Below are 25,299 nucleotides of genomic sequence, written 5' to 3'. Positions count from 1 at the left end.
AGCCTGGAATGAAGCGGGTTGATAGCGGTACCGAGCGGACTTCGGCCCATCTCAATATCAATATTACTATTGTATGATGGGATAGGGCTGCAAACAAGTTTCTCCTTGCTTGCTGATGTGAGCCACTACTGTGGTGTTGTCGCTCATCACCACCACTGAGTGGCCTGCCAGGAACTGATGGGACTATTGAAAGACCAGAAAGACGGCCTTCATCTCCAAAAGATTGACGTGAAGGTATTTAAGGTACTTTTCCGATTCTGGCCAGAGGCCTGAGGTCGTGTGGTGCAGCATGTTGGTCACCCCCCTCCCCCTTCTTTTGATGTATCTAAACAGCATAAAGTCCGGGGGGAGGACAAGAAGATTTACACCTCTCTGCAGATTCTCGTCTGCCACCCAAAATGTCCAGGGAATCGAAGGCCTAGTTCCAATACGACTCAAGCCGACACTCGAGAGATAAAATCCTGAGGGGGCCGTTAGAAGCTAGACGGACCAGGTGTCCGAGGAGACATAGCCACTTCTGGGCTGGGAGTTCTCATCATGAGAAAAGGTCTTGCGCCCTTTCTCAGCCTCGTTATCCTGTCGTTTGATGAGAAGGTTTCGTGGATTGGTATCTAAAATCATTCCTAGGTATACCAGTCTTCTTAGTGCGAAGCAGGGAAGACTTCTTGAGGTTTACCATGATCACCAGAACTTGGCAAAACCTCAGAAGTTTGTCTTGGTGCTGAAGAAGGGTTGCTACCGAGTCTACTAGGAACAGCCAGTCGTCCAGATAATGGAGGAGACGGATGCCGATCCTGTATGCCCAGGATGATACTAGGGCAAACACTCTGGTGAAGACTTGGGGTATCGTGGAAAGACCAAAGTATAGTGACCTGAATTGTTATTTCCTGTTGTCTAGACCGATTCTCCGATACTGCCTTGAAGATGGATGGTTTGGGATCTGGAAGTAAGCATCCTTTAGGTCCAGCATGCAAATGAAGACCTGTGGTCTTACCACTTGTCCAGCCTTCTCCAACATGGTGTGGACATCAGCCCTAAGGGCCAGCTCCTTTGAGGATCCCTTCGCATAGGAGCTCGTCGACGCCAGGGTCTTGACCTGTAGAAAGAGAGATGAGTTAACAGAACGCGATACCCAGCGTAAGGACTTTTTCCTGGGAGAGAATTCAGCCTTAACTGATGAAGAAGTGGGTAAGGCAACGCTTGACCTCACCTTGCGCCCTGACGGGGGTGCTGCTGTTCCCTAGTACAGCGTTCTTTTGCAAACGCTGACAATGGTCAAAGGCTGGTTATCGTGACCACTGTGCAGTTGGAGAGTTCTCGCAAGTAGTCACCTGTCAAGAAGCTGCTGATGGGGACTACCGATTGCCTGCTGATCATTTTAGTAGATCGGCGTGATGGGGAAAGGCGAGCAGAGAAGAGGGTGTCATTTGGGTTCTAATCTACTGTGGAACGATGGGCAGAGGGTGACTAGCGAGCCTGAGCGGCGAACTGACGGTGAACGGCGAGCGGTCGGTGATGGGTGAATCAGCAATCTGTGAACAGATGGTGATCGACAAGCAGACGAAGGCTGCCCGGTCAGTCAGCGAGCAGTGATCTGCCGTTGATCAGTGGGGTGACTCGATGACTAGAGTTGGCGATCGAAGAGCCAAAGGTGAATGGCGAACCGCTAGATAAGTCCGCGAGCGGCTAACCATTGTTGAATGGCAAACGGCCATGTGCCTACGGGTCATTGAAGGATGAGCGACCGAATGGTTGCAACTAGCTGGAGAGTTACGAACCGATGACGAGGAGAGCTGGTCTGACGAAGGCTGTAAGGCTGACAAATGACAAGACCGAGGCGAGTCTAAGGTCAAAGGTTGGAGTCGGCATACTGACCGATAAAGTCATAGGGAAGTTCTAGGATTCTCGATGGGTCACCTTGCCCAGAACAAAATTCAGGAGTGGTGCCCAGTCCCCATTCTATTTCAATTTTTTCTTTTGTCCAGATTAGGGCAATACACAGCATTTTTGAGTAGTGTGGTGTTAGTGTGGTCAACATTCTGAAAATAGGTATCTGCAAGCTACGTCCAGCAGCAGTTCGCAAACCACTACAAAGTCTTCTATGAAAACTTCACATCATATGGATGAGTTTGCAAAACTTGATTACGTTTATAGGGTGATGACTCATTTCTTAGAGTTTTAAATCATACAATATCCCCTAAAATTATCGGACTTCCTGATTCATTTATTTAGTTAACAGTATTGACTGTTTTAAGATACATTTTTGAATATGATGCACTTTATAGGAATTTTTTGGAATTAGTATTACTTATAGGATATATTAATTGTTCTTACAAAAGGTCAGCAGTTTTGTAAGGTCTGTAACTTCTCCAACATATCAGATAGCCACACAGCCAAAACATCTGATAAGTTGGAAGGTTACTGTATTTCACTCTCTTATCTTACCAAAGCAGTAAAGAATATATACAAATGCAGTTGGCTTTGTTTAGATCAATTTTGGAAGGATGATGATAAATACAGTAATTACCTGAATATCTTCATAACCTTGTGACTCCATTTCATCTATTTCAGCAGCAAAATCTACGAATGTATCATCAAAATCCATATCATCGTCATCTCCCCTAAAAAAGGAAATTAAAGAATTATTAACATAATATTTTGGATAAAAACAAACAAAATCGACAAACCTTTAAAACATAATCATTAAATCCCTACCTGAAGGTTTGGAAGATTCAACAAATTAGAGAAAAGAACACTTTGACCATTACTTACCCTGGAGAGCATACAGTATATGGGAAAATAGAAACAAGCAACAGATAAAAATGTATAATCTTTTAACCCTTTTGATACGAGACACGGGTTCCCGCCCAGCAGCTGTGTACGGGAATTGTGACTCTTAGATATATATTTTTCTTAAACTATAATTGTATATTCAATATCAATTGTGACTCTTAGATACATATTTTTCTTAACCTATAATTGTATATTCAATATAACAAATTCAGAGATAATTTGTATTTTTCCCTAACTAATACAAATCTGTAGTTATTTGTGTTGATTATCTTTCGACGAAGCTGGAAGATAGCCATTAGACTAAAAGTGCGAGGTGGCAACCCTACCTAACCAGTTGAGTGGGTAGGCCGGGGGTGGCTGAGGGGGTACCAAGCCACCCCTATATATACTCTCACGTCCGTGAGCTGCATCAATTCTTTATTGTAGGCAGGATTTCTGGGGTGATGGGTGATGGCAGGCAAATTTATATAAATAACTACCGATTTATATTAGCTAGGGAAAAATACAAACTATCTCCGAATTTGTCATTTGTTCCAATACTAACAAACCTTACGGTATTCATGTGCATGACTCACTCTTAGGAGGGTGGAAGTCCTAATTCTGGCATGGACATTGACCACGACATTGACCTGGTACAGTATATGACTGTGGTCTAAGGAAAACCTTGGCACCTCGCTAACCATACAAAGTTAGTATGATACGGCCTGAGCAATTCATTTGTCATAAGAGTAGTAGGTTGGCCAGGGCACCAGCCACCCGTTGAGATACTACCGCTAGAGAGTTATGGGGTCTTTTGACTGGCCAGACAGTACTACATTGGATCCTCCCCTCTGGTTACGGTTCATTTTCCCTTTGCCTACATACACACTGAATAGTCTGGCATATTCTTTACATAATCTCATCTTTCCTCATACACCTGACAACACAGATTACCAAACAATTCTTCATCACCCAAGGGGTTATTGCACTGTAATTGTTCAGTGCCACTTTCCTCTTGGTAAGGGTAGAAGAGACTCTTTAGCTATGGTAAGCAGCTCTTCTAGGAGAAGGACACTCCAAAATCAAACCACTGTTCTCTAGTCTTGGGTAGTGCCATAGCCTCTGTACCATGGCCTTTCACTGTCTTGGGTTAGAGTTCTCTTGCTTGAGGGTACACTCGAGCACAGTCTCCTATCTTATTTCTCTTCCTTTTGTTTTGTTAAAGTTTTTATAGTTTATATAGGAGATATTTATTGTTGTTACTCTTCTTAGAATATTTTTTCCTTTTTTCCTTTCCTCACTGAGCTATTTTCCCTGTTGGAGCCCCAGGGCTTATAGCATACTGCTTTTCCAACTAGGGTTGTATCTTAGAAAGTAATAATAATAATAATAATAATAAGAGGAGGTATACACATCTTGTATGAACACATTCCAAATTTATATATAGGAAATACACAAAGACGTTACCAATTGCTTACCTCGCGGGTAACAATGGGGACAGACACAGTATATTAATTTATAACTACACTAGGCTAGGCAAGGAAAGTGATAATTACTTGCAGAAGTCTAAGCCAGCTTGCAGAGACCCATGGTGCTGTACCCCAAGGGAGGGTAAGATGAAGGAAGGTAAATGAGACATACTCTCATTCATCCCAGTCTTAACCCGGGTAACCAATGCCCTCAACCATCTGCGCAGTACTTGTTCAACATGGAGCTCCAGATATTTTTAAAACACTTGTTGAGCAGCCACCACAGGACCGATAGTAAACGTATCGAGTCTCCTGTGGGTCACGTCTTTTAAATAGTGGGCTGTAAACATATTCTATTATTATTATTATTTTTATTATTACTTACTAGGCTACAACCCTATTTGGAAAAGCAGGATGCTATAAGCCCAGGGGCTCCAACAGAAAATATAGCCCAGTGAGGAAAGGAAACTTAAGGAAAAATTCAATATTTCAAGAAGAGTAACATCAAATTAAATATCTCCTATATAAACTATAAAAACTTCAATAAAACAAGAGGAATAGAAAAAAAGATAGAATAGTGTGCCCGAGTGTACTCTCAAGCAAGAGAACTCTAACCCAAGACAGTGGAAGACCATGGTACAGAGGCTATGGCACTACCCAAAACTAGAGAACAAGACTATGGAACAGCTGCTTACCATAACTAAAGAGTCTCTTCTACCCTACCAAGAGGAAAGTGACCAGTGAACAATTACAGTGCAGTAGTTAACCCCTCGGATTTATAAGAATTGTTTGCTAATCTCAATGTTGTCAGGTGTATGAGGACAGTGGAGAATACGTAAAAAATAGGCCAGACTATTCAGCGTGTGTGTGTGTAGGCAAAGGGAAAATGAACCGTAACCAGAGAGAAGGACAGTGGAGAATACGTAAAAAATAGGCCAGACTATTCAGCGTGTGTGTGTGTAGGCAAAGGGAAAATGAACCGTAACCAGAGAGAAGGATCCAATGTAGTACTGTCTGGCCAGTCAAAAGGCCTCATAACTCTCTAGCGGTAGTATCTTAACGTTTCCACACCCCCGCCTGTAATACCTGCAACACGGAAAAGTTGCGTTTGAATGCCAGGAAGTACTGATGCCCCTGACATCATGGGCTCTAGGTCATCAAGCCGGAGGAGGATCAGGGACTAGAGCTATTTCAATTTACGGGCTGCCAACGCAAGAGCCCGTGTCTTACACAAGGTAAGGTAATATTAACAAACAAACAAGCTCTTTCAATCACTTGGTGTATCCAGAATGAAATAGTGTCCTTAGTGATCCTCCTCTTAACCGTTCCGGAGCTAACAAAAAGTGATGTTAGTCGGAGCCGTGTTGCTGCAGTGCGTTTAAGATATCTTAAAACTCCTCAATGGGCACAGTAATAATTGATCTAGATCATTGGTTACAGAACGTAGACTCATAATCTGAAAGGGCCCGAATCTAGGGTCCAATACCCCTGGATTTTGAGTCTTAGCAATGAACTCAGGGATAAAGCTGAATGTCACTTACCCCCAACCCCTTGAATGGGCCATGTAGTTCACCGACTCTCTTTGCCGAGGCTAGAGCGAGCAGGAATGCCATCTTCAAAGAGAGGTTTAGGTCGGTTGCATTGCTGAATGGTTCGTAGGGAGGTCCTTTTAAGGAACACAAAATGAGAACGTTCTATGGTGGAGGCCAGATCTGTGATTGAAGGCAAGTGATCTCATAACTCTGAGTGAGTAAAGAAAGCTCCAACAAAGAGGAAATATCCACTCCTTTCAGCTTACAGGTGAGGCTCAAGGGTGAGCAATAGCCTTTCACCATCGAGACTGAAAGGAGCTTATCCTCCCAAAGGTATACAAGGAATTCTGCTATTACAGGAATGGCAACCATAGAAGACAGTCCATTTTACCTGGTATTCTAAGGCTGAAGACTTACGCAAGTATCTAGACATTCTCTCAGCAACTTATGAAAAGTCCTTCTGAGAGAGGAGACGCTGGATAATCTCCAGGCGTGAAGTCGAAGCGACTGCATGGTTCTGTGGAAGACGTTTGCGTGTGGTTGCTTGAGTAGATCTGGTCGTGGAGGGAGTTCTATCAGTAGATCTACTCGTAATTCCAGAAGGTTCGGGAACCACCATGCATGATGCCATAGCGAAGCTACAAGGGTTATCATTAGTTTTTTGCGATGCTTTGGTCTTGTTGAGCAGTCTTCTCCTCAGAAAGAATGGAGGAAAGGCGTACACGTTGATGTTGTCCCACCGTTGTTGAAACGCATCCAGCCATTGAGCCTGAGGGTCTGGGACTAGTGGACAGTACAGAGGATGCTTGCTGTTCAGAGATGTTGCAAACTACAAGTCAGGACTTTGTTAGCTATCAGAGAATTCGAAGACCATTCAGAGCCTACTATCAGAGTTGCTCTGCTCAGATATTCGGTGAGCACATTCCTCTTGCCTGGAATGAAGAGAGTTGATGTGGCGGGATGTCACAAGAACAACCCCCACACCCTTGAATCGCTCTAACTGACAAATGTCTCCTCAGCACAAACTTTTCCTTTACGTCATCAAATGGACTCTTAGACAGAAGGGAAATAAAAACAAAACATAACCTTAATACTATATTCCTTAAAACTAAAATGCTTAATACGAAACCATCCATAATTAAAATAATATCATACTTAAAACTAATAATAAACTTAACTCTAAATATAAAATACATGTAACACCATTCAAATAAACCAAAAATAAAAAACCTAACAAACTTAAAATTAAACCGCGCACCAACACCAAATTATGTATGTTTATATATATTTTATTGACACCCACACTGTCGTCCACACACAGCCGAATTGTCTTTCACGGCACACTACCACAGCTTTGTGGTTAACAATCCACCGTGTGGCAATTTGCCACAACTACCTCCCTGATTGGGGTCCTGGATATCATCATCATCGTCATCATAATCATCATCATCAACAGCAATCGAAAGTTCATTCAGTCCGGGTCATCAACAATTATAGAAATCTGAGCAGTCATATCAAGTTCCTTATCATAAGCCAGGTCATCAAAAATCAATTCCACATACAAGTTAAAATCTCTTCAGAGGAGGACTTACAGCCTGCAAATGAAAAAAGAAAAACACTTACGAACACTCCTAGCTAACTAAACTATCGCACTATAATCAAAGATAAACAATAAACTCTTTCTATTATTCAGAATCACTCCTAGCAAAGATAAATAAAATTGTACTTACTGCTGAAATAAATAAACACTTCCACGTTGGTAAAAGAATAATAATGATAACACAGCATTCACATAAATGCCTCTTGCTGCAGTCAAATCAAAAAGAGCATTCGCCCAAGACATTTGCCACTCCTAGCTAAAAATCTAAACAAAACCTCAGTTACATCAACAGTCTTTTATACAACAAACAATCATTACACACACACACACTCTCTCTCTCTCTCTCTTTTTTTTATCTGTCAAACAAAAAAATAAAAATAAAAATATAACAAAAATTAATCCTCCACATTGATAGGGACACCAAATGTTCTTCTGACCATCTGAGAATCTCTACTGCAAGATGGCATAGAGGCTACAAAAAGGTACGGCCTTGTTTGTTTATGTAAGCCACCACTGACTGTGGTGTTGATGCTCATCAACACTACCGAGTGACCTGCCAGCAACTGATAGAAATGATGATGAGCTGGGTATGCTGCTCTCATCTCTAAGAGATTATGTGCTGGTACCTTTCTGATTCTGAACAAAGGCAGGAGATCGTGTGATGCAGCAAGTGGAGCCCCATCCTTCTTTTGATGCATCTGTAAAGAGCACCAAGTCTGGAGGAGGGACGAGAAGATCTTGACCTCTGCAAAAGTTTTCGTCTGTCACCCACCAAAGCAGGAACGTCACTTGTTCCCGAGTAATATGAACTCGAATGTCCAGCAGATCTGAGTGTTGGTTCCACATAGACTTTAGCTCCCACCGCACGGATTGATTGATTGATTTAAAGTTTTCTGGCATCCTGACATCTAAGGTCATTGATGCCAATATCACTTATTTTATATAAAAAATAAAAGTATATTTAATTAAAACCATAAAAGTTGAATTTCAATATAGAAGTTAAATAGTTTTCAGAAGACCTGCTTCTGAAATAAATCTAAAAATGACGCTCACATAGGACACATCGTGTCCAAGAATTTTGGCTAGGATGAACCTGCCATCCTCACCTAGAGCCTCAAACAGATATCTATTTCTTAAGTTATTATAATTAGGGCATTCAGTCAACAAATGCCCCACTGTTAAAGATACTAAACAGTCATTGCAATACAGTTGGTGTTGGCCCTTCAGCAGAAACTTATGTGTCAACCGAGCGTGACCAATACGGAGACAACAAAGCGACGTCTCTCGCTTTCTTGGCATCAAGTTATACCTTCAAGGAGATATGACATTTGTTACTGCTCTCATTTTATTTCCCTCTAGACTATCCCAGTGCTGCTGCCATTTATTACAAAACAATTTCTTGATGTTAGGTCGGAAATCATTACAGGGAATGGGATACCTTCTTGGTAGCAACTCGGATGCAGCATTCTTCCCCAGTAAATCTGCCTTCTCATTCCCAGACACACCCACATGAGATGGAACCCAACAAAATCAAACCATTATACCTCTCCGTCCAAAGGCGAGGCTCAAGGCTGAGAGATAGCCCTTCACCGCCGAAACTGAAAGAAGCTTTTCCTCCCTAAGGTATACAAGGAACTCCGCTATTACTGGCATAGAGGCATAGAGAGGAGAGATATTCCTTCCACGACACCAACCACAGAGGACTCTCCATTTTGCCTGGTAGACAGAGGCTGAGGACTTACGTAAGTAGCCAGACATTCTTTCCGCATCATGTCGTGAAAAGCCCTTCTGAGAGAGGAGACGCTGGATAGTCTCCAAGCGTGAAGTCATAGTGACTGCATGGTTCTGTGAAAGATGTTTGCGTGTGGTTGTTTGAGTAGATCTGGTAGTGGAGGAAGTTCTCGGTAGATCTACTATTAGTGGTAGGAGGCATGATGCCATAGCAGAGCTACAAGGGTCCTCATTAGATCTTTGGATGCTCTTGTCTTGTTGAGCAGTCTTCTCATCAAACAGAACGGGGGAAAGGCGTACACATCAATGTTGTCCCACCATTGTTGAAAAGAATCCGGCCATAGAGCCTGAGGGTCTGGAACTGGAGAACAGTACAGCAGAAGCTTGCTGTTGAGAGATGTTGCAAACAGGTCTACAGCCGGGAAACACCACAAAGTGAGAACTTTGTTGACTATCAGAGAATTCAAAGACCATTCAGAGCCTACTATCTGAGTCACTCTGCTCAGATTGTTCACGAGCATATTCGTCTTGCCTGGAATGATGCGAGCCAACAGGGACACCGAATATTCTTCTGACCATCTGAGGATCTTTACCACAAGATGGCATAAAGGCTGCAAAAAAGTACTGCCTTGTTTTTTTATGTAAGCCACTACTGTGGTGTTGTTGCTCATCAACACCACAGAGTGACCTACCAGCAACTGTTGGTACTGATGAAGAGCTAGGTATGCTGCTCTCATCTCTAAGAGAATTATGTGCTGGTAATTTTCTGACTCTGACCAAAGGCAGGCGATTGTGTGATGCCGCAAGTGAGCTGCCCACCTTTTGATGCATCTGAGAAGAGCATCAAGTCCAGAGGAGGGACAAGAAGATCCTGACCCCTGCGAATATTTTCGTCTCCCATCCACAAACTCAAGCCCGTCAACTGTTCCTGAGTAATAGGAACTCGAGTGTCCAGCGGATCTGAGTGTTGGTTCCACATGGACTTTAGCTGTCATGGTAGGGAACTTATCCTGAGGCGGCCGTTTGGAACCAGACAGAGGAGAGAGGTTAGGTGCCCTAACAGACTCAACCAATGAGAGGCAGGAAGAACTTCCTTTCTAAGGAAGGGTGAAGCCACTCCTCTTAGTCTGTGTACTCTTTCGTCTAATGGGAAGACTTTCTGTTGGATGGTGTCTATCATCATACCGAGGTATACCAGTCTTTGAGAAGGTAGCAGTGATGACTTTTTGAGATTTATCAGGACCCCCAATCCTGGCAAAACTCGAGAAGCATGTATCGGTGACAAAGAAGGGTCGTCTCCGAGTCTGACAGGATTAGCCAGTCATCCAGGTATCTGAGGAGACGAATGCTGTTTCTGTGAGCCCATGGTAAAGAGCTGGGGAGCTGTCGCGAGCCCGTAGCATAGAACCTTGAAGTCGTAAATTTTGTCCACGTGTATGAACCTTAGATACTTCATTGAAGACGGATGGGTTGGGATCTGGAAGAATGCGTCCTTTAGATCCAGTGTGTGCATGAAGTCCCTTGGTCAAACCACCTGAATGACCGTGTCTGCCGTCTCCATTCTGAACTGAGTCTGTTGAACAAACTTATTCAGAAGGGAGAGATCGATGACTGGTCTCTAGCCTCCAGTCGCCTTTTTCACTAGAAAATTTTGACTGTTAAAGCATGGTCTGAACCTCGGCCCTGAGGGTTAGCTCCTTTGTGGATCCCTTCGCATAGAAGCTTAAATGCATTAGATCCCAAGTCAGAGGAGAGAGATTGAATGAACGCGACGCGATACCCTAAAGCGATCACTTCGACCGTGCAGGGATCTGCCCCACTGAACTGCCACCACTGCCAGAAGCACTGCTGGCATCCTCCTAGAGGTAGTAGGTGAAGAGGAATGCCATTCCTAGTGGGAGTGACAACCTCGGCCACTGCCCTTCGCTCCTTCTTTCCTCAAAAGGATTTTTTCCCTTTCTGGACTGAAAGGGCTGCTTAGACTCCTTAGTAGATCCTGAGGACCTAGAGGTTGAGGGATGAGAAGAAGGTACTTACTGACTGCGAGAAGACTGGGAAGGTCTTCCATAGGGCCTTGAAGTCATATACTTGTGGAGGAGTGAATCGTTCGACGATATCCTCCATCAGTTCAACAGCCCTCTCAATCTCCTCTGGAACGAAGAGAGAAGAACTCACAAGGGTGGAATTCCTCAAACAGGAGACTTCCACCTTCGGCACCGGCTTATGGAATTTCTCAAAGACGGTATCCCTACTCTTGAGTATAGCTTTCGCCCAAAGGTTGACAATATGGTGTGATAAAAACTCAACAGTTTGGGTACCCGACAGAAGGAAACTCCAAAGTCTTCCTGGCAGACTCCTTAGAAAGGTCATGGGAGCGTATCATGGAGCCCAAGGATCCAAACCAAAGGTCGAACCACGAAGCCGCCTGCATGGCATACTTCACGCCTCTCTCTATGTTAAGGAGCTCAACTGCTGAGAGGGAGGCCCTCACAGAGGAGAGGGTTTGAGCCGGAAAACCCTTCGTTAAGAGATTCTAGTGAAGGTTCGAGGGACATGGTTGCCCGTTCGATCTTGTAGTACTTCGTTTGAAGGACAAACGTTAAGTGGTAGAGACCGAGAAAAGGAACCTGCCCTCAAGAAACTAAAAGTTCCAGCTATCTGGGCGATAGCCTTCCTTTTCGCAGCCGTCAAGCCTTTAGACCAGGGCAAAGCTGCACTATTTCTATGAGGCTTCTGGGTCTCAAAGATCTCAACGAGAATCATATACTTACCCTCCTACGTGGGTACTCTTGATGGCCCTCATGCAAGAGAGGACCTGCCAAAAGGTATGTTCCAACTCACATCTCTCTTGTACAGAGTGAAAGTTCGGACTGGCTGTCTTTGGAAGATTTTCTTCATCCGTATCCAAGGGATCTTCTACCTCTAGGTTCACATCCAGAGCTTGAGGTAAGTCAGGGTCATCAACGGTATCAATTGAGGAACCCGCCAAAGAGGACCTTCTCTGTGCCTCAGCCAAAAGAGCTTCCATTGCTGCAGCATTCTTTGCTTTAGTCTTAGTGTTCTTGGACTCCCTTCGCACAGGACATTCCTCCACGGTGTTGGGAGGGGGAACGTGCGAGGGCTTCGAGACACCTGCAGCCGAAGCTTTGACAGTGGGAGCCGAAGGCTCCTCCTCAGGAGGTAAAGAAATTGGATGCTGGTCCAAAGGCACTACCTCAACTTCTTGAAGGTTGAAAGGATGGACAGCTGTCTCCCTGGGCGAGCCAATGTCCTTACTCATCCTAGGGTGGATGATATTGGCGTGAGGTGGTGTTACACCTGTCATCCTTCTTTTCTGCCTCTTAGTCATGGTTTCCCTTGCCTGAACTGGAGTAAAAGGCAGGTTGGCCTTATAAGAGTCAAAAGGAGGACCCTCGGCATGAGATCGAGATGAAGGTGATCTCCGTGCCTTGTCCAACGTTCATCTCCTTCTAGGGTCGAGACTCCCAAGAGACGAACTCGAAAAGGACTCCAAGGGAGTTCTTGGAGTAGCTCTGACTGGAGCAGCCATAGGCTGTGGCTGTGGAGGAGCCACACCCAGAGACTTCTGCCCGGTAGTGAGGAAGGTGCTTAACCATGCAGGAAGCTCAGAACATTTAGGCAGGTAAAGGGCTTCCCTTGAAGGTCCAGGAGAACGTCTCAATGGAGCTCCATAGGGAACCTGCATTGACGTGGGGGAGAGTCTTTGCGGCAGCAGAATAAGTTCCTTCGACAGACGAGTAGGATAATCCAGGCTAATAGGGACATTACCAAACCTATTAAGAGGCTCCTTAAAACCCTCTGGAAAGGGTATAGGCCTACTGCTGGTAGTGGTAGAAGCCGGTGGCGGATGCGGAGATGGTATCGCAATTGCGAGTGGTTCCAAAACCTCTGCTCATGAATTGCTTGTGAAAATAGGCAATTTGCATGCAAATTTGCGAGATTCGCGCGCAAAATCATGAGTTTCGCGCAATAATGGGCGTGATTCACGAGCAGAAGCGCTTGCAACATGAGCACTAGGAGACACACTGGAAAAGGAGGGTATAGCACATTTCTGCTGCTGCACAGAAGCACCTACGCCCAACGAAATTGGTACCGTTGGAGAACGTGTCGCTTTGCTAAAACACCCCCGGCGGTAAAAGGCACTGGAGGTTTAACTGGACACCTGAGGGACGGTCAATCTCATGATCAGGTCTAGTCCGAGGTTGTTTAGATGGATGGGTTGAGGGGCTACGCGATGATGAACTGCACGAACGCCTACACCTATCGCTAGACGAGAAACCTCTAGACCTTGATCGTGAACGTGTGGTTCGCGATCGTGAGCATACTGTTCGTGAATGAGAGCGTCTACCTCTCGTTCGAGAATGGCGAGCGTCGTGAATGCCTAGCTCGCGAACGCGAAACGCGAGCGTCAGTCTCGCGAACATGAGTGTCGTTCTTGTGAACGGCACTCTTTAGAGCAAGAGCGTCGTCCTCGTTGTAATACATAGGGGTTTATGTCTAAGAAAACTTTAATGTTTGTATGTTATAAAAAAAATATTTTATTTTTCACATACAGTGTTTTGTAGCGCTCAAGTCCCTCCCCCCCAAAAAATGTCTTAATCTGTTATAATTCCTTTCCAGGTATTGACAGCAGCCCCCTACACTCAGTAGGAAGTGTAAGGGAAGTTTATTCTTCAGAGTACTGTATGTACAGTATATACAAAAGAGTGAGTACATCCGTCCCTGGAATCCAATGTATCGCAAAACATGATTAACTCGTTTTGATAGAAATAAATGATGCATTGATCAAAATGGGTGAAACAGGAGAAAGTAAAGATATAAACTCAAGTTTCAAGGCTCAACTAGAAAATGATGTCATTAGAGAAGCTTTGACATCAGGCACGGATCTTCGTCAGTATTCTCAGTCAGTTGAAAAAGAGCTTCGACATTTGGCACACTTGAGTATTCAAGATTACATCCACAAGGCTCAAGATATTGCTACTCTACATCACTAGATCACAGAAAGTGATTCCATACTGGAACTTAGTGATGGCCAGTTTTTTTAAATGTTTGCCCCAGAACCAAGTGAACATTAAGTGGCATAGAACAGTTTTTTGCAGAGATAGCCAAACTTTTAACCCTGGATAGGTACGCTCCTCGGACACCCCTTTAAGGGTATACTCGGACGCGAACGACCCCGACGCTAAAAAAAATTCTTGAAAAATCAGTTTTTGCAGTAACCTCCTTTTTTATTTTGCCAAAAAAAACTTCAATGAATGCTTAAAACAACTGTAAAGATAAATACTACTCATCTGCAGAAAAACTATTTATTATAAATATTTTAAAAAATTAAGTAGAAAAAAAAAGACCTGACATAAAAATTCATAAAAAAAAAGTTTATACATATATACACAAATCCTTTTAGGAATTGATTCTTGAATGTTTAGGACACATCTTGATGTATTTTGGATGAAGTCAGACCCATGGAGGTGAAGATCTGAAATGAGAAAAAAAGGGTAACATTTTTTGGCCAAAAAAATTTGTCCAAATTTCATGAATTTTTTTGGGTACCCAAATGAAATAGGAAGTGGCTAATTTTTTTAGGGAATAAACATATGTTATCCTAAAATAGAAATATGTAAAAAAATCTTCATTATTTTGTAAATTACATTTATATCAGGGGCCATATCTAAAGGTAATTTTTTGAGTACTTAGAAATTTCGTAATAAAATACATATATTTAATATATAATATGATATTTATGCAGGTAAAAATATACCAAAATATCACAAATTCTATAGGGAACAAGAATATATATAGATAGGGCAACTTACGCTTCGGATATGTCCACAAAATGGCCGCCAACCACACTGACTCAGACTCCCTAATCTGCCACTTGAAATGTAGGAAGGGTATGTCAATTTCAAGGTGTTATTTACTAATCTAATTATTATTGGATATGCATAAAAATTGTATGGTGGGTTGCTGGATAATTGTCGATTATTTTACGACTATAAAATTAAAATTCTGACCCAAAAAAATTTTTTTGAAGGGAAATAAAATCGAAAAAAAAATGTAAAATATATTATTTTAGCTAAAAAAATTTGATGATATTCAATCAAAAAGGAAGTAAACAAAATTTTCCGACAAATAAACATCTAGAGAAATCATTACTCTGTGATAGTTCCTTAGTACGTAGTAATTTTGAAAGAATTGGGAAAAAACGAAAAAATGGCAATCACCGGAAAATCGAACACATACCTATATATACGCCATATCTGGCTAAAAAAAAGATAGGCATGGGTAGCCAGATCATCTAGAAACACTTTCCAACATTATAAAAATATAAGTTTTGCGACACTACTTGCCAATTCCTTACGGTAACATGACTAAGCAAAAAAATGCAAAACAAATAAAAAGGGGCACTCGCGGAAAAATGGCTAACATTCTAATATACGGCATTTCAGAAAAAAAAATTCAGCCACGTACTAGGCAAACCATCAAGGCACATTTTCCGACAAATAAACATCTAAATGAGTCATTACTCTGTGATAGTTCCTTAGTACGTAGTAATTTTGAAAGAAATGGGAAAAAACGAAAAAATGGCAATCACAGGAAAATCGAACACATACCTATATATACGCCATATCTGGCTAAAAAAAAAAGATAGGCATGGGTAGCCAGATCATCTAGAAACACTTTCCAACACTATAAAATTATAAGTTTTGCGACACTACTTGCCAATTCCTTACGGTAACATGACTAAGCAAAAAAAATGCAAAACAAATAAAAAGGGGCACTCGTGGAAAAATGGCCATTCTAATATACGACATTTCAGAAAAAAAAAATTTCAGCCACGCGCTAGGCAAACCATCAAGGCACATTTTCCGACAAATAAACATATAAATGAATCATTACTCTGTGATAGTTCCTTGGTACGTAGTAATTTTGAAAGAAATGGGAAAAAACGAAAAAATGGCATTCACAGGAAAATCGAACACATACTTATATATACGCCATATCTGGCTAAAAAAAAATAGGCATGGGTAGCCAGATCACCTAGAAACACTTTCCAACACTATAAAAATATAAGTTTTGCGACACTACTTTCCAATTCCTTACGGTAACATGACTAAGCAAAAAAATGCAAAACAAATAAAAAGGGGCACTCGCGGAAAAATGCCTAACATTCTAATATACGGCATCTCAGATAAAAAAAAAAGACATGCACGTGTTAGCCCAACCATCAAGGCACACTTTCTAACACATAAACATGAAAAAAAAATCAATAATATATGGCAATTCCTTACTACGTAGTAAATTTTTACAAATATTGAAAAAAAACAGAAATTGGCAACCGCAGTTAAATACCCAATATACCAATAACTACGTCGTATCTGACAAAAACAAAATCACGCATGGGTAGCCAGATCATCTAGACACACTTTCCAACACTAAAAAAGCAAAAGTTTTACGACACTATTTGGCAATATCTTACGGAAAAATGACTTGGCAAAAAATTGAAAAAAAATGAAAAAGGGGCACTCGCGGTAAAATGCCCGACATTCTAATATACGGCATCTCAGATAAAAAAAAAGACATGCACGTGTTAGCCCAACCATCAAGGCACACTTTCTAACACATAAACATGAAAAAAAAAATGAATAATATACGGCAATTCCTTACTACGTAGTAATTTTTACAAATATTGAAAAAAAATAGAAATTGGTAACCGCAGTTAAATACCCAATATACCAATAACTACGTCGTATCTGACAAAAACAAAGTCACGCATGGGTAGCCAGATCATCTAGACACACTTTCCAACACTAAACAAGCAAAAGTTTTACGACACTATTTGGCAATATCTTACGGAAAAATGACTTGGCAAAAAAATGAAAAAAAATGGAAAAGGGGCACTCTCAGTAAAATGGTCCTCGTGGTGATGAACGACATTTTAACTAAAAAAAAAAATCATGCACATGGTAGCCAAACAATCCACCAAGACTTTCCACAACTGATAACCTATACAAGTTGCACCATTCTACGACAATTTCATAATACGTAATAACTTTGATAATTATGCAAATTACCTTAGAAGGGTAAACTCGGTCGCGCTCGACCCCGACGCGTCTCAGAAATCGGGGAAGGAGTACAGCTACAGCAATGCACATCTGGACACTACTAGAGCGTGTAGGGGAGACACCTCCTGCAGGTCGATCACCCACAAATTCAGTCACGGGGTGAGTCACGTGAGAAAAACCTGTTTTTTTTTTACGCTCGGGGTCGCGAACGACCCATCGTACCTATCCAGGGTTAAGTGTGTTCAATTCTTAAATCCAGTGGATTGTTCATGCAGATTATGAACCACAGTGTTGCGGGGCTCTCCGTTAAGCTTGAAGTTTGTTTCTGTCATAGTCAGGAATAAATCTGCAGGATCCACCTGAGTATGTTGCTAGTCTGCCTAGGGGAAGACAGTTATAAGCAAGGTTGCCGGGCTCTTTTAGTTTTGTCACATGAATTGCAATCCTTGTTTTATAAATCCTTTGATCGAGAGGCAAGCTACTGGTATTTGTCCAAATAGATACACGGTGAGGTGTGCCTTTGTTTATACTTGTACTGTATTGGAACACTTATGAGTGTCACACATGTGAATAATTTTTTTTTTTTTTTTTTGTGGAGCTGGAGTGTAAAGGGATGATAATTTTGCCCTTAATTGATTATTTAAATTGACAAAAGAATTTTAATGTATTCCTAATAGTTTTTTTTTGTTTTCCTTTACAAATAAAATTTTTCTTGCTTGTTTTTATGAAAACAGCATTTCATTCCAGTTCCTTACACCAATGTGCTCCCCTTCTTAGCCACTGTTTTTTTTTCTTAGTTTTTAATTATAATATTCTCTTTCACCAATGTTCTTATACTTTTGCTTATAATCAGCAAGCTAAAGGCAAGAGAAACAAAGGTGGAAGTCAGGTTCTAGCTGGGTCCCCTTGCCCAGTATAAATCAAGGGGTGGTGCCCAGTGCTCTGTTCTCTTGACCTGTTACCTAGATTTTTGGGTATTCCACCGTTGTATATTTGCTGTGTAGTGAACGTCGGGTTGTGGTCAGCATTCAGATACTAGGCAGTTCGGGTGCTACCTCTGGCCACAGTCTGCAAACCACTACATTGTCATCTAGATTGAGATCTAGAACGCGAGCGTCTGGACCTAAGTCTAGACTGGGATGCTTGATCGCGAGACTTCTCATGAAGAATGCCTCTGAGGAGAGCGTTGAGACCGATAATCTCGTGCGCATGAAACTCTAGAGCAAGAAGGTCCTCTAGACGAAGAGCGTTGTGGAAAATATTAAACGAATAAAGTTAAAGAAAAATACAAATTATTTTTTTTGTAATGCTTGCAAATTTTTTTATTGTATTTTTATATTTTGGTCCTTCAACTTGTCTAATGATATTCCTTTTTTTTTGCAGCATGCCTTACTCCTTGTAGGGTCTGAAGTGGAAACCAGAAGTTGGAGACACTAGAAGTACCGTACTGTACAAGAATAGGTTTCCTTATCATGTTGACAGAAATTCCCTCTGGGTGTAACACTGAGGATTGAATTTTTTTTTTCTCCTTCTCTCAGGAATGATATAAACTTTTTTTCCCCCTTTTCAAATAAATATTTTACTTATTTTTATGAAGACAGCATTTCATTCCAGTTCCTTACACCATTTTGGCCCCTTCTCAGCCACCCATTATGTGATTAGTATTATTTGTTTCTTTTATAAAATCTAACCTGAGATTCAAGCTATTCATGTACACTGCTCATTTTCCCAGAAATGAATCAGCGGTCATGCTATACGTTTATTCAGCAAGCTCAAGGCAAGGGAAGATAAGGAAGAAGTAAGGTTCCTGCTTGGTCCCCTTGCCCAGTATAAAATCAAGGGGTGGTGCCCAGTGCCCAGTTCATCCTTGATTGTTTGCCTTTTACCCAGATTTTTGGGTATTCCACCGTCGTATATTTTTTGTGTAGTGAATGTTGGAATGTGGTCGTTATTCGGACACTAAGCAGTTCAGGTGCTACTTCTGGCCACAGTCCGCAAACCACTACAGCGTTCGGATCATGATGACCTACAATCTAGATGATCTTCAGGTCGTTACGAACGATGATCAGGAGATATGTCCCCCAAAGAACGAAAAGATGGAGAAGCTCATTCCCGGTGCGCCATTGGTGGAAGGAGCTCTGATCTCTCGAAGATCATCAGCTGCAGCCGAAGGGTTCCTGTGGGAAGAAACAGAAGCTGGAGGTTACAGGACAACGAAGTCCCAGGATGGCGAGTAGCATTGTCGTCAGCAGGAGGTCGTTGGAGGGGCAAACGCGAGCAATCACCTAGTCCATGCATGGAAGGTCCAGGAGAGGGTGCAGATGGACTTCGCAAAGCTCCAAAGCGTGAGACGTTCAAGGCTCTGAAGATGGGTCCTTCCTGCCACCGCGCTGAATGATACAAACAAGTTCTTCCTTTGAGGGGGGCACAGAAACCCTTAAGGTCCGCCATACCTGCAACACATCTGCAAGGGAAAATGGCTCCCCAGTGGCTGAAGGTGAAATTGCTCCTCTAGGGGAAGCAACTAACCCCCAGTACCCCAGGGTTGTCCAGGAGTTAGAGGATCTGCACTCCTGCTCGATCGGCCCTTGGAAGAGTGCGAACAAGGAGTTTCTGAAAGACATTTTGGGGTGTGAGAAGAACGCGCTCTGCTCACCCATGAGGGAGAAAGATCGTGCTTAGCCTTCTTCCGGCGCCACCCAAAATTTCGTCCATTGGGAGGCAGGCCACTCCCTACACTCTTCACAGGGCGAACCCAAATAGCAACGATGCCCTCTACACGAAGGACACAGAGAGTGCGGGTCGGCATGCAGCGATGACATAAAGGGACCGCAATCAGCACCCTTGCGCCCAGGGCAGGTCTGCATGAAAGCGATCCGAAGAAAGCACGTACACCTGAATAGAAAGAGAGATTAAAGATGTCCAATGACAGCCTTAGGAGGAGAGAAGAAACGTCCAATCTGTACCGGGCCAAAAGAAAAAGTGGCTTAGCTCACAGCTGTTGGAATACTGTACAGTATATATAGAAGTGCCTGGGTACCCCCCAGCGACCACCGGCTTCCCAGCTCGAGCGATTAGGCAGGGTTGCCACTTCGCACTTCATGTCTAATAGCTACCTTCCAGCTTCACTGAAAGATAATCCAAATAAATAATGGAAGGTTTGTTAATTTGGGAACAAATCACAAGCTTATGAAAAGAACGATGGCTTGTATTTATGCAGGAACAAATATGTTCCATGCACACAAAATATGGATAAAGTAGTGGTAAAAAAAAATAAGGTTCTAGTACATATTTTTGTAAACAATATTCTTTTGTCACTTATTAAAGATATTACTATTATCTTGAAAAAATCAAAACTTATTTACCTTGGCTTCTTTGCAGCACCTCCCTTAGGTGCAGGTGGCCTCTTGTTACTCATGCTTCTAGTGATGGTGAGATAATTTCTGAAAATAAAAAATTAACTATGGTAAAAAAATTACAAATTCGTAGATAATTTGTATTTTTCCTAACTATACAAACCTTAGCTATTTAATATGGGTAATTACTTTCGGCGTAGCTGAAATAACGAGCCATTAGAATTTTAACGAGGGTTTACTACCCCACCGCTTGTTAGCGGGGGGTAGGGAGGGTATCTTGCTAGCGCTCCCCCCCCCCCCCCACACACACACACACCTGTGATTGAGTTCACTTTGCTTAGAGGTAGGACTTCACGGGGGATAGGGCTGGCGGGCAAGTTTGATTGAATAGCAACGTTTGTATAGTTAGGAAAAATACAAATTACCTACGAATTTGTCATTTGTTCCATAACTGAAATACGAACCACGCTATTTAATATGGGCGACCCACCCCTTAGGATGGGTGGTAAGTCCCAGCCATTACTGGCTTTGGCTTTGCCCGGGGACTCAGTATCTGAGTGTGTCAGTACTCAATAATAAGGAGTCCCTGCACTTCGCTAGAACCTTGCTGCGCAAGGGCTGCGGCCTACATAAGCTGTGTGTGAAGGTATGAAGTGTGACTCGTCCTAGGAAGTTGACCTGAAGTTCTTTAGATGGAAACTTTAGGCTAGGACTCTCCCAATACCACCTCGTAAGGGTATGGGTACGTGACAGTATTAACTTAATACTAGGAATACAGGGAAGCATGGTTTACCTGCAGTGGTTTGAGGTCAGCTGTACAGAGAACCCAGGATGCTGCTCTCCCCAAGAGAGGGAAGGATGAAGAAAAGAATAAGGGCCAGACAAACCTTTTCATTCATGCAGACTAAGACCGGGTAACAATGCCCTCAACCTTCTGCTACTTGTCCATTAAGGAGCCTGGGGTTTTAAACCAGCTGTTGTGCAGCCACCACATGGCTGATAGAGAACGTATCGAGTCTCCTGTGTGTCACGTCTTGCAGGTAGTGGGCTGTGAAGGTTGTCTGACGCTTCCACACCCCTGCTTGTAGAACCTGCGTCACTGAATAGTTCTTCTTGAAGGCCAGGGATGTAGCTACGCCCCTGACATCATGTGCTCTAGGGCGACGTGATGGAGGTGGGTCAGGATTCAGGGACAGATGGATTACCCTACGAATCCATGCCTAGATGGTATTCTTGGTGACCCTCCTCTTTATTCTCCCAGTACTCACAAACAAAGCTTGCACCTGGAGACGAACTGCAGCCGTTCTCTTAAGATATATCCTCAGACTCCTTACTGGGCACAGTAGGAGATGGTCTGGGTCATCTGTTACAGAACGAAGACTCGAAATCCGGAAAGAGTCGAACCAAGGGTCCGGCACTCCCGGATTCTGAGTCTTAGCAATAAACTCAGGGACGAATCTGAACGTTACCTCCCCCCATCCCCTTGAATGGGCGATGTTGTACGAGGGACCATGAAGTTCGCTGACTCCAAAGCTAGCAGGAACACAGTCTTCCAAGTAAGGTGGCGATCTGAAGCCTGGCGTAATAGTTCATAGGGAGGTCTCTTAAGAGACCTGGAGAACTCGAACCACGTTCCATGGAGGAGGTCTCACTTCCGACTGAGGGCAGGTAAGTTCATAACTCCGTATGAGAGGGAAAGTTCCAGCAAGGAAGAGATGCCCACTCCTTTGAGCCTAAAGGCTAGACTTAAGGCTGGGCGATAGCCTTTCACTGCCGAGACTGAATGGTGCATTTCTTCCCGCAAATACACAAAAAACTCCGCTACTGTATTGCTGGAATAGTGGCATCGAGTGGAGAGATATCCCTTCCACGACACCAACCACAGAAGACTCGCCACTTTGCCTGGTAGACCCCTGCGGATGACCTTCGCAGGTGTCCAGACATCCTGTTCGCAACTTGTTGCAAAAATCCTCTCTCAGTGAGGAGATGCTGGATAGTCTCCAGGCGTGAAGTCGAAGCGAAGCCACGGCTTTGTGAAAGATGTTGGCGAGTGGTTGTTTGAGTAGCTTGTGTCGTGGAGGGAGTTCTCTCGGAAGCTTCGTTAGGAGTTGCAGAAGGTCTGGAAACCATTCCGTGTGATGCCATAGCGGAGCTATTAAGGTCACTGACAGATTGACCGATATTCTGGTGTTGTTGAGCACTCTCCTCATCAGACAGAACGGGGGAATGGCGTACACGTCGATGTTGTCCCACCGTTGTTGGAAGGCATCTTGCCAGAGTACCTTGGGATCCGGGGACTGGGGAGCAGTACAGCAGGAGCTTGAAGTTCAGCGCTGTAGCGAATAGATCCACAGTCAGGGAACCCCACAAAGTCAGGAATTTGTTGGCTACTTGATGATCCAAAGACCACTCGGTACTCACCATCTGCGTCGCTCTGCTCAGACTGTCGGCGGGTACATTCCTCTTGCCTGGAATGAAGCGAGCCGAAAGTGGAATCAAGTGAACTTCGGTCCATCTCAGTATCTCTACTGCGAGATGGGATAGCTGTTCTGAAAAGGTACCTCCTTGCTTGTTGATATAAGCCACTACTGTGGTGTTGACGCTCATCACCACCACAGAGTGACCCGCCAGGTATTGTTGGAACCGTTGAAGGGCCAGGAATACGGCCTTCATTTCTAGCAGATTTATATGGAGGCACTTTTCTGATTCTGACCATAGGCCTGAGGTCCTGTGGTACAGAACGTGGGCCCCCCACCCTTTCTTTGAGGCATCCGAAAACAGCATCAAATCCGGGGGGAGGACGAGAAGATCCATTCCCCTTCGTAGTTTCTCGTCTGTCACCCACCACTGAAGGTCCGTCCGTTCCGCAGGACCCATAGGGATCATGACGTCCGGGACTTGAGTCGCCACTGGAGAGATCTCATTTTGAGGCGACCATTGGGAACTAGACGGGCCAGGGATGAGAGGTGACCGAGGAGACGTAACCAAGGTTGGGCTGGAAGCTCTTCTCGTCTGAGGAAAGGACTCGCGACCCTTCTCAGCCTTGCTATCCTGTCGTCTGATGGTAAGGCTTTGTGAAGATTGGTGTCTATGATCATGCCTAGATATACCAGCCTTTGAGTGGGCAGCAGAGAAGACTTCTCGAGATTTACCATGATCCCTATATCTTGGCAAACTCCCACAATTTGTCTCAGTGTCAAAGAAGGGCTGACTCCGAGTCTGCTAGGATCAGCCAGTCGTCAAGATAACGGAGGAGACAGATGCTGATCCTGTGTGCCCACGACGATATTAGGGTGAACACACTCGTGAACACCTGCGGTGATGTGGAGAGACCGAAACATGACAAATTCGTAGGTAATTTGTATTTTTCCTAACTATACAAACCTTAGCTATTTCATATGGGTAATTACTTTCAGCGTAGCTGAAATGAGAAGCCATTAGAATTTTAACGAGGGTTTACTACCCCAACGCTAGTAGGGGGGGTAGTTTGCTACCTCCCCCGCTCACAAACACCTGTGCTTGAGTTCACTTTGCTTAGAGGTAGGACTTCATGGGAGATAGGGCTGGCGGGCAAGTTTGATTAAATAGCTAAGGTTTGTATGGTTAGGAAAAATTACAAATTCGGAGATAATTTGTATTTTTCCTAACCATACAAACCTTAGCTATTTACATGGGGTTTTACTTTCGGCGTAGCTGAAATGACGAGCCATTAGAATTTTAACGAGGGTTAATTACCCCCGCGCTAGTTAGCAAGGGGGTAGGGGAGTGGTAGCTAGCTACCCCTCTCCCCCTCACACACCGGTGAACTGCTTCACTTCACTTAGAGGTAGGACTTGCCTTGGGGGACAGGGCTGGCAGACAAATATGTGTAAATAGCTAAGGTTTGTATGGTTAGGAAAAATACAAATTATCTTCGAATTTGTCATTTGTTCCGTAACCAAAATACAAACCATGCTATTTACATGAGGTAACTTACCCCTTAGGTAGGGAGGAAAGTCCCGGCCTTACTGGCTTTGGCTTTACCCGGGGACTCAGAATCCGAGTGAGCAGCACTTTAAAAAGAGTCCCTGCACCTCGCAAGTTCCTTGCTCCGCGGGGAACGTTTCGGCCTACATAAGCTTGTGTGTGGAGGGTTGAAGTGTGACTCGTCCTAGGAAGTTGACCTGAAGTCCTTTAGATGGAATTCTAGGCTAGGACGTTCCCAATATCACCCGTCAGGGTATGGGGGACGCGACAGTATTAAAGTAATATTAGGAACACAAGGAAGCATGGTTTACCTGCAGAGGTTCGAGGTCAGCTATGCAGAAAACCCAGGATGCTGCTCTCCCCAAGAGAAGGGAGGATGAAGAAAGAATTAAGGGCCAGACATACTCTTTCATTCATGCAGACTAAAACTGGGTAACAATGCCCTCAACCTTCTGCTACCTATCCATTAAGGAGCCTGAGGTTAGACCAGCTGTTGTGCAGCCACCATAGGGCCGATCGAGAATGTATCAAGGCTCCTGTGGGTCACGTCCTGCAGGCAGTGGGCTGTGAAGGTCGTTTGACGCTTCCAGACCCCAGCTAGTAGCACCTGTGTCACCGAGGAGTTTCTCTTAAAAGCCAGAGACGTAGCGATGCCTCTGACATAGTGTGCTCTGGGACGACGTTACGGAGGAGGGTCTGGATTCAAGGCGTGGTGGATGACCCTTCGGATCCAGGCAGAGATAGTGTTCTTGGTGACCCTCCTCTTCGTCCTTCCCGTGCTCACAAACA

The 25,299-nt window shown here is 43.6% G+C and overlaps 1 protein-coding gene across 2 annotated transcripts in view; it reads right to left on the bottom strand.

Moving 5' to 3' along the window:
• The window catches only part of PolD1 (DNA polymerase delta), a 304,764-nt gene that overhangs the window by 269,087 nt on the left and 10,378 nt on the right, over positions 1–25,299 (bottom strand). For both annotated transcript variants that reach the window (XM_068375427.1, XM_068375428.1), the window contains exons 2-3: positions 20,554–20,631; positions 2,528–2,621 (exon numbers count right to left, since the gene is read on the bottom strand). In XM_068375427.1, coding sequence (XP_068231528.1) covers positions 2,528–2,621; positions 20,554–20,606 — 147 coding nt within the window. In that variant the 5' untranslated portion in view covers positions 20,607–20,631. The remainder of the gene's footprint in view (positions 1–2,527; positions 2,622–20,553; positions 20,632–25,299) is intronic.

This window comes from Palaemon carinicauda, chromosome 6, assembly GCF_036898095.1.
Source record: "Palaemon carinicauda isolate YSFRI2023 chromosome 6, ASM3689809v2, whole genome shotgun sequence".
NCBI classification, from domain to species: domain Eukaryota; kingdom Metazoa; phylum Arthropoda; class Malacostraca; order Decapoda; family Palaemonidae; genus Palaemon; species Palaemon carinicauda.
This window is presented reverse-complemented; position numbering and strand designations above follow the sequence as displayed.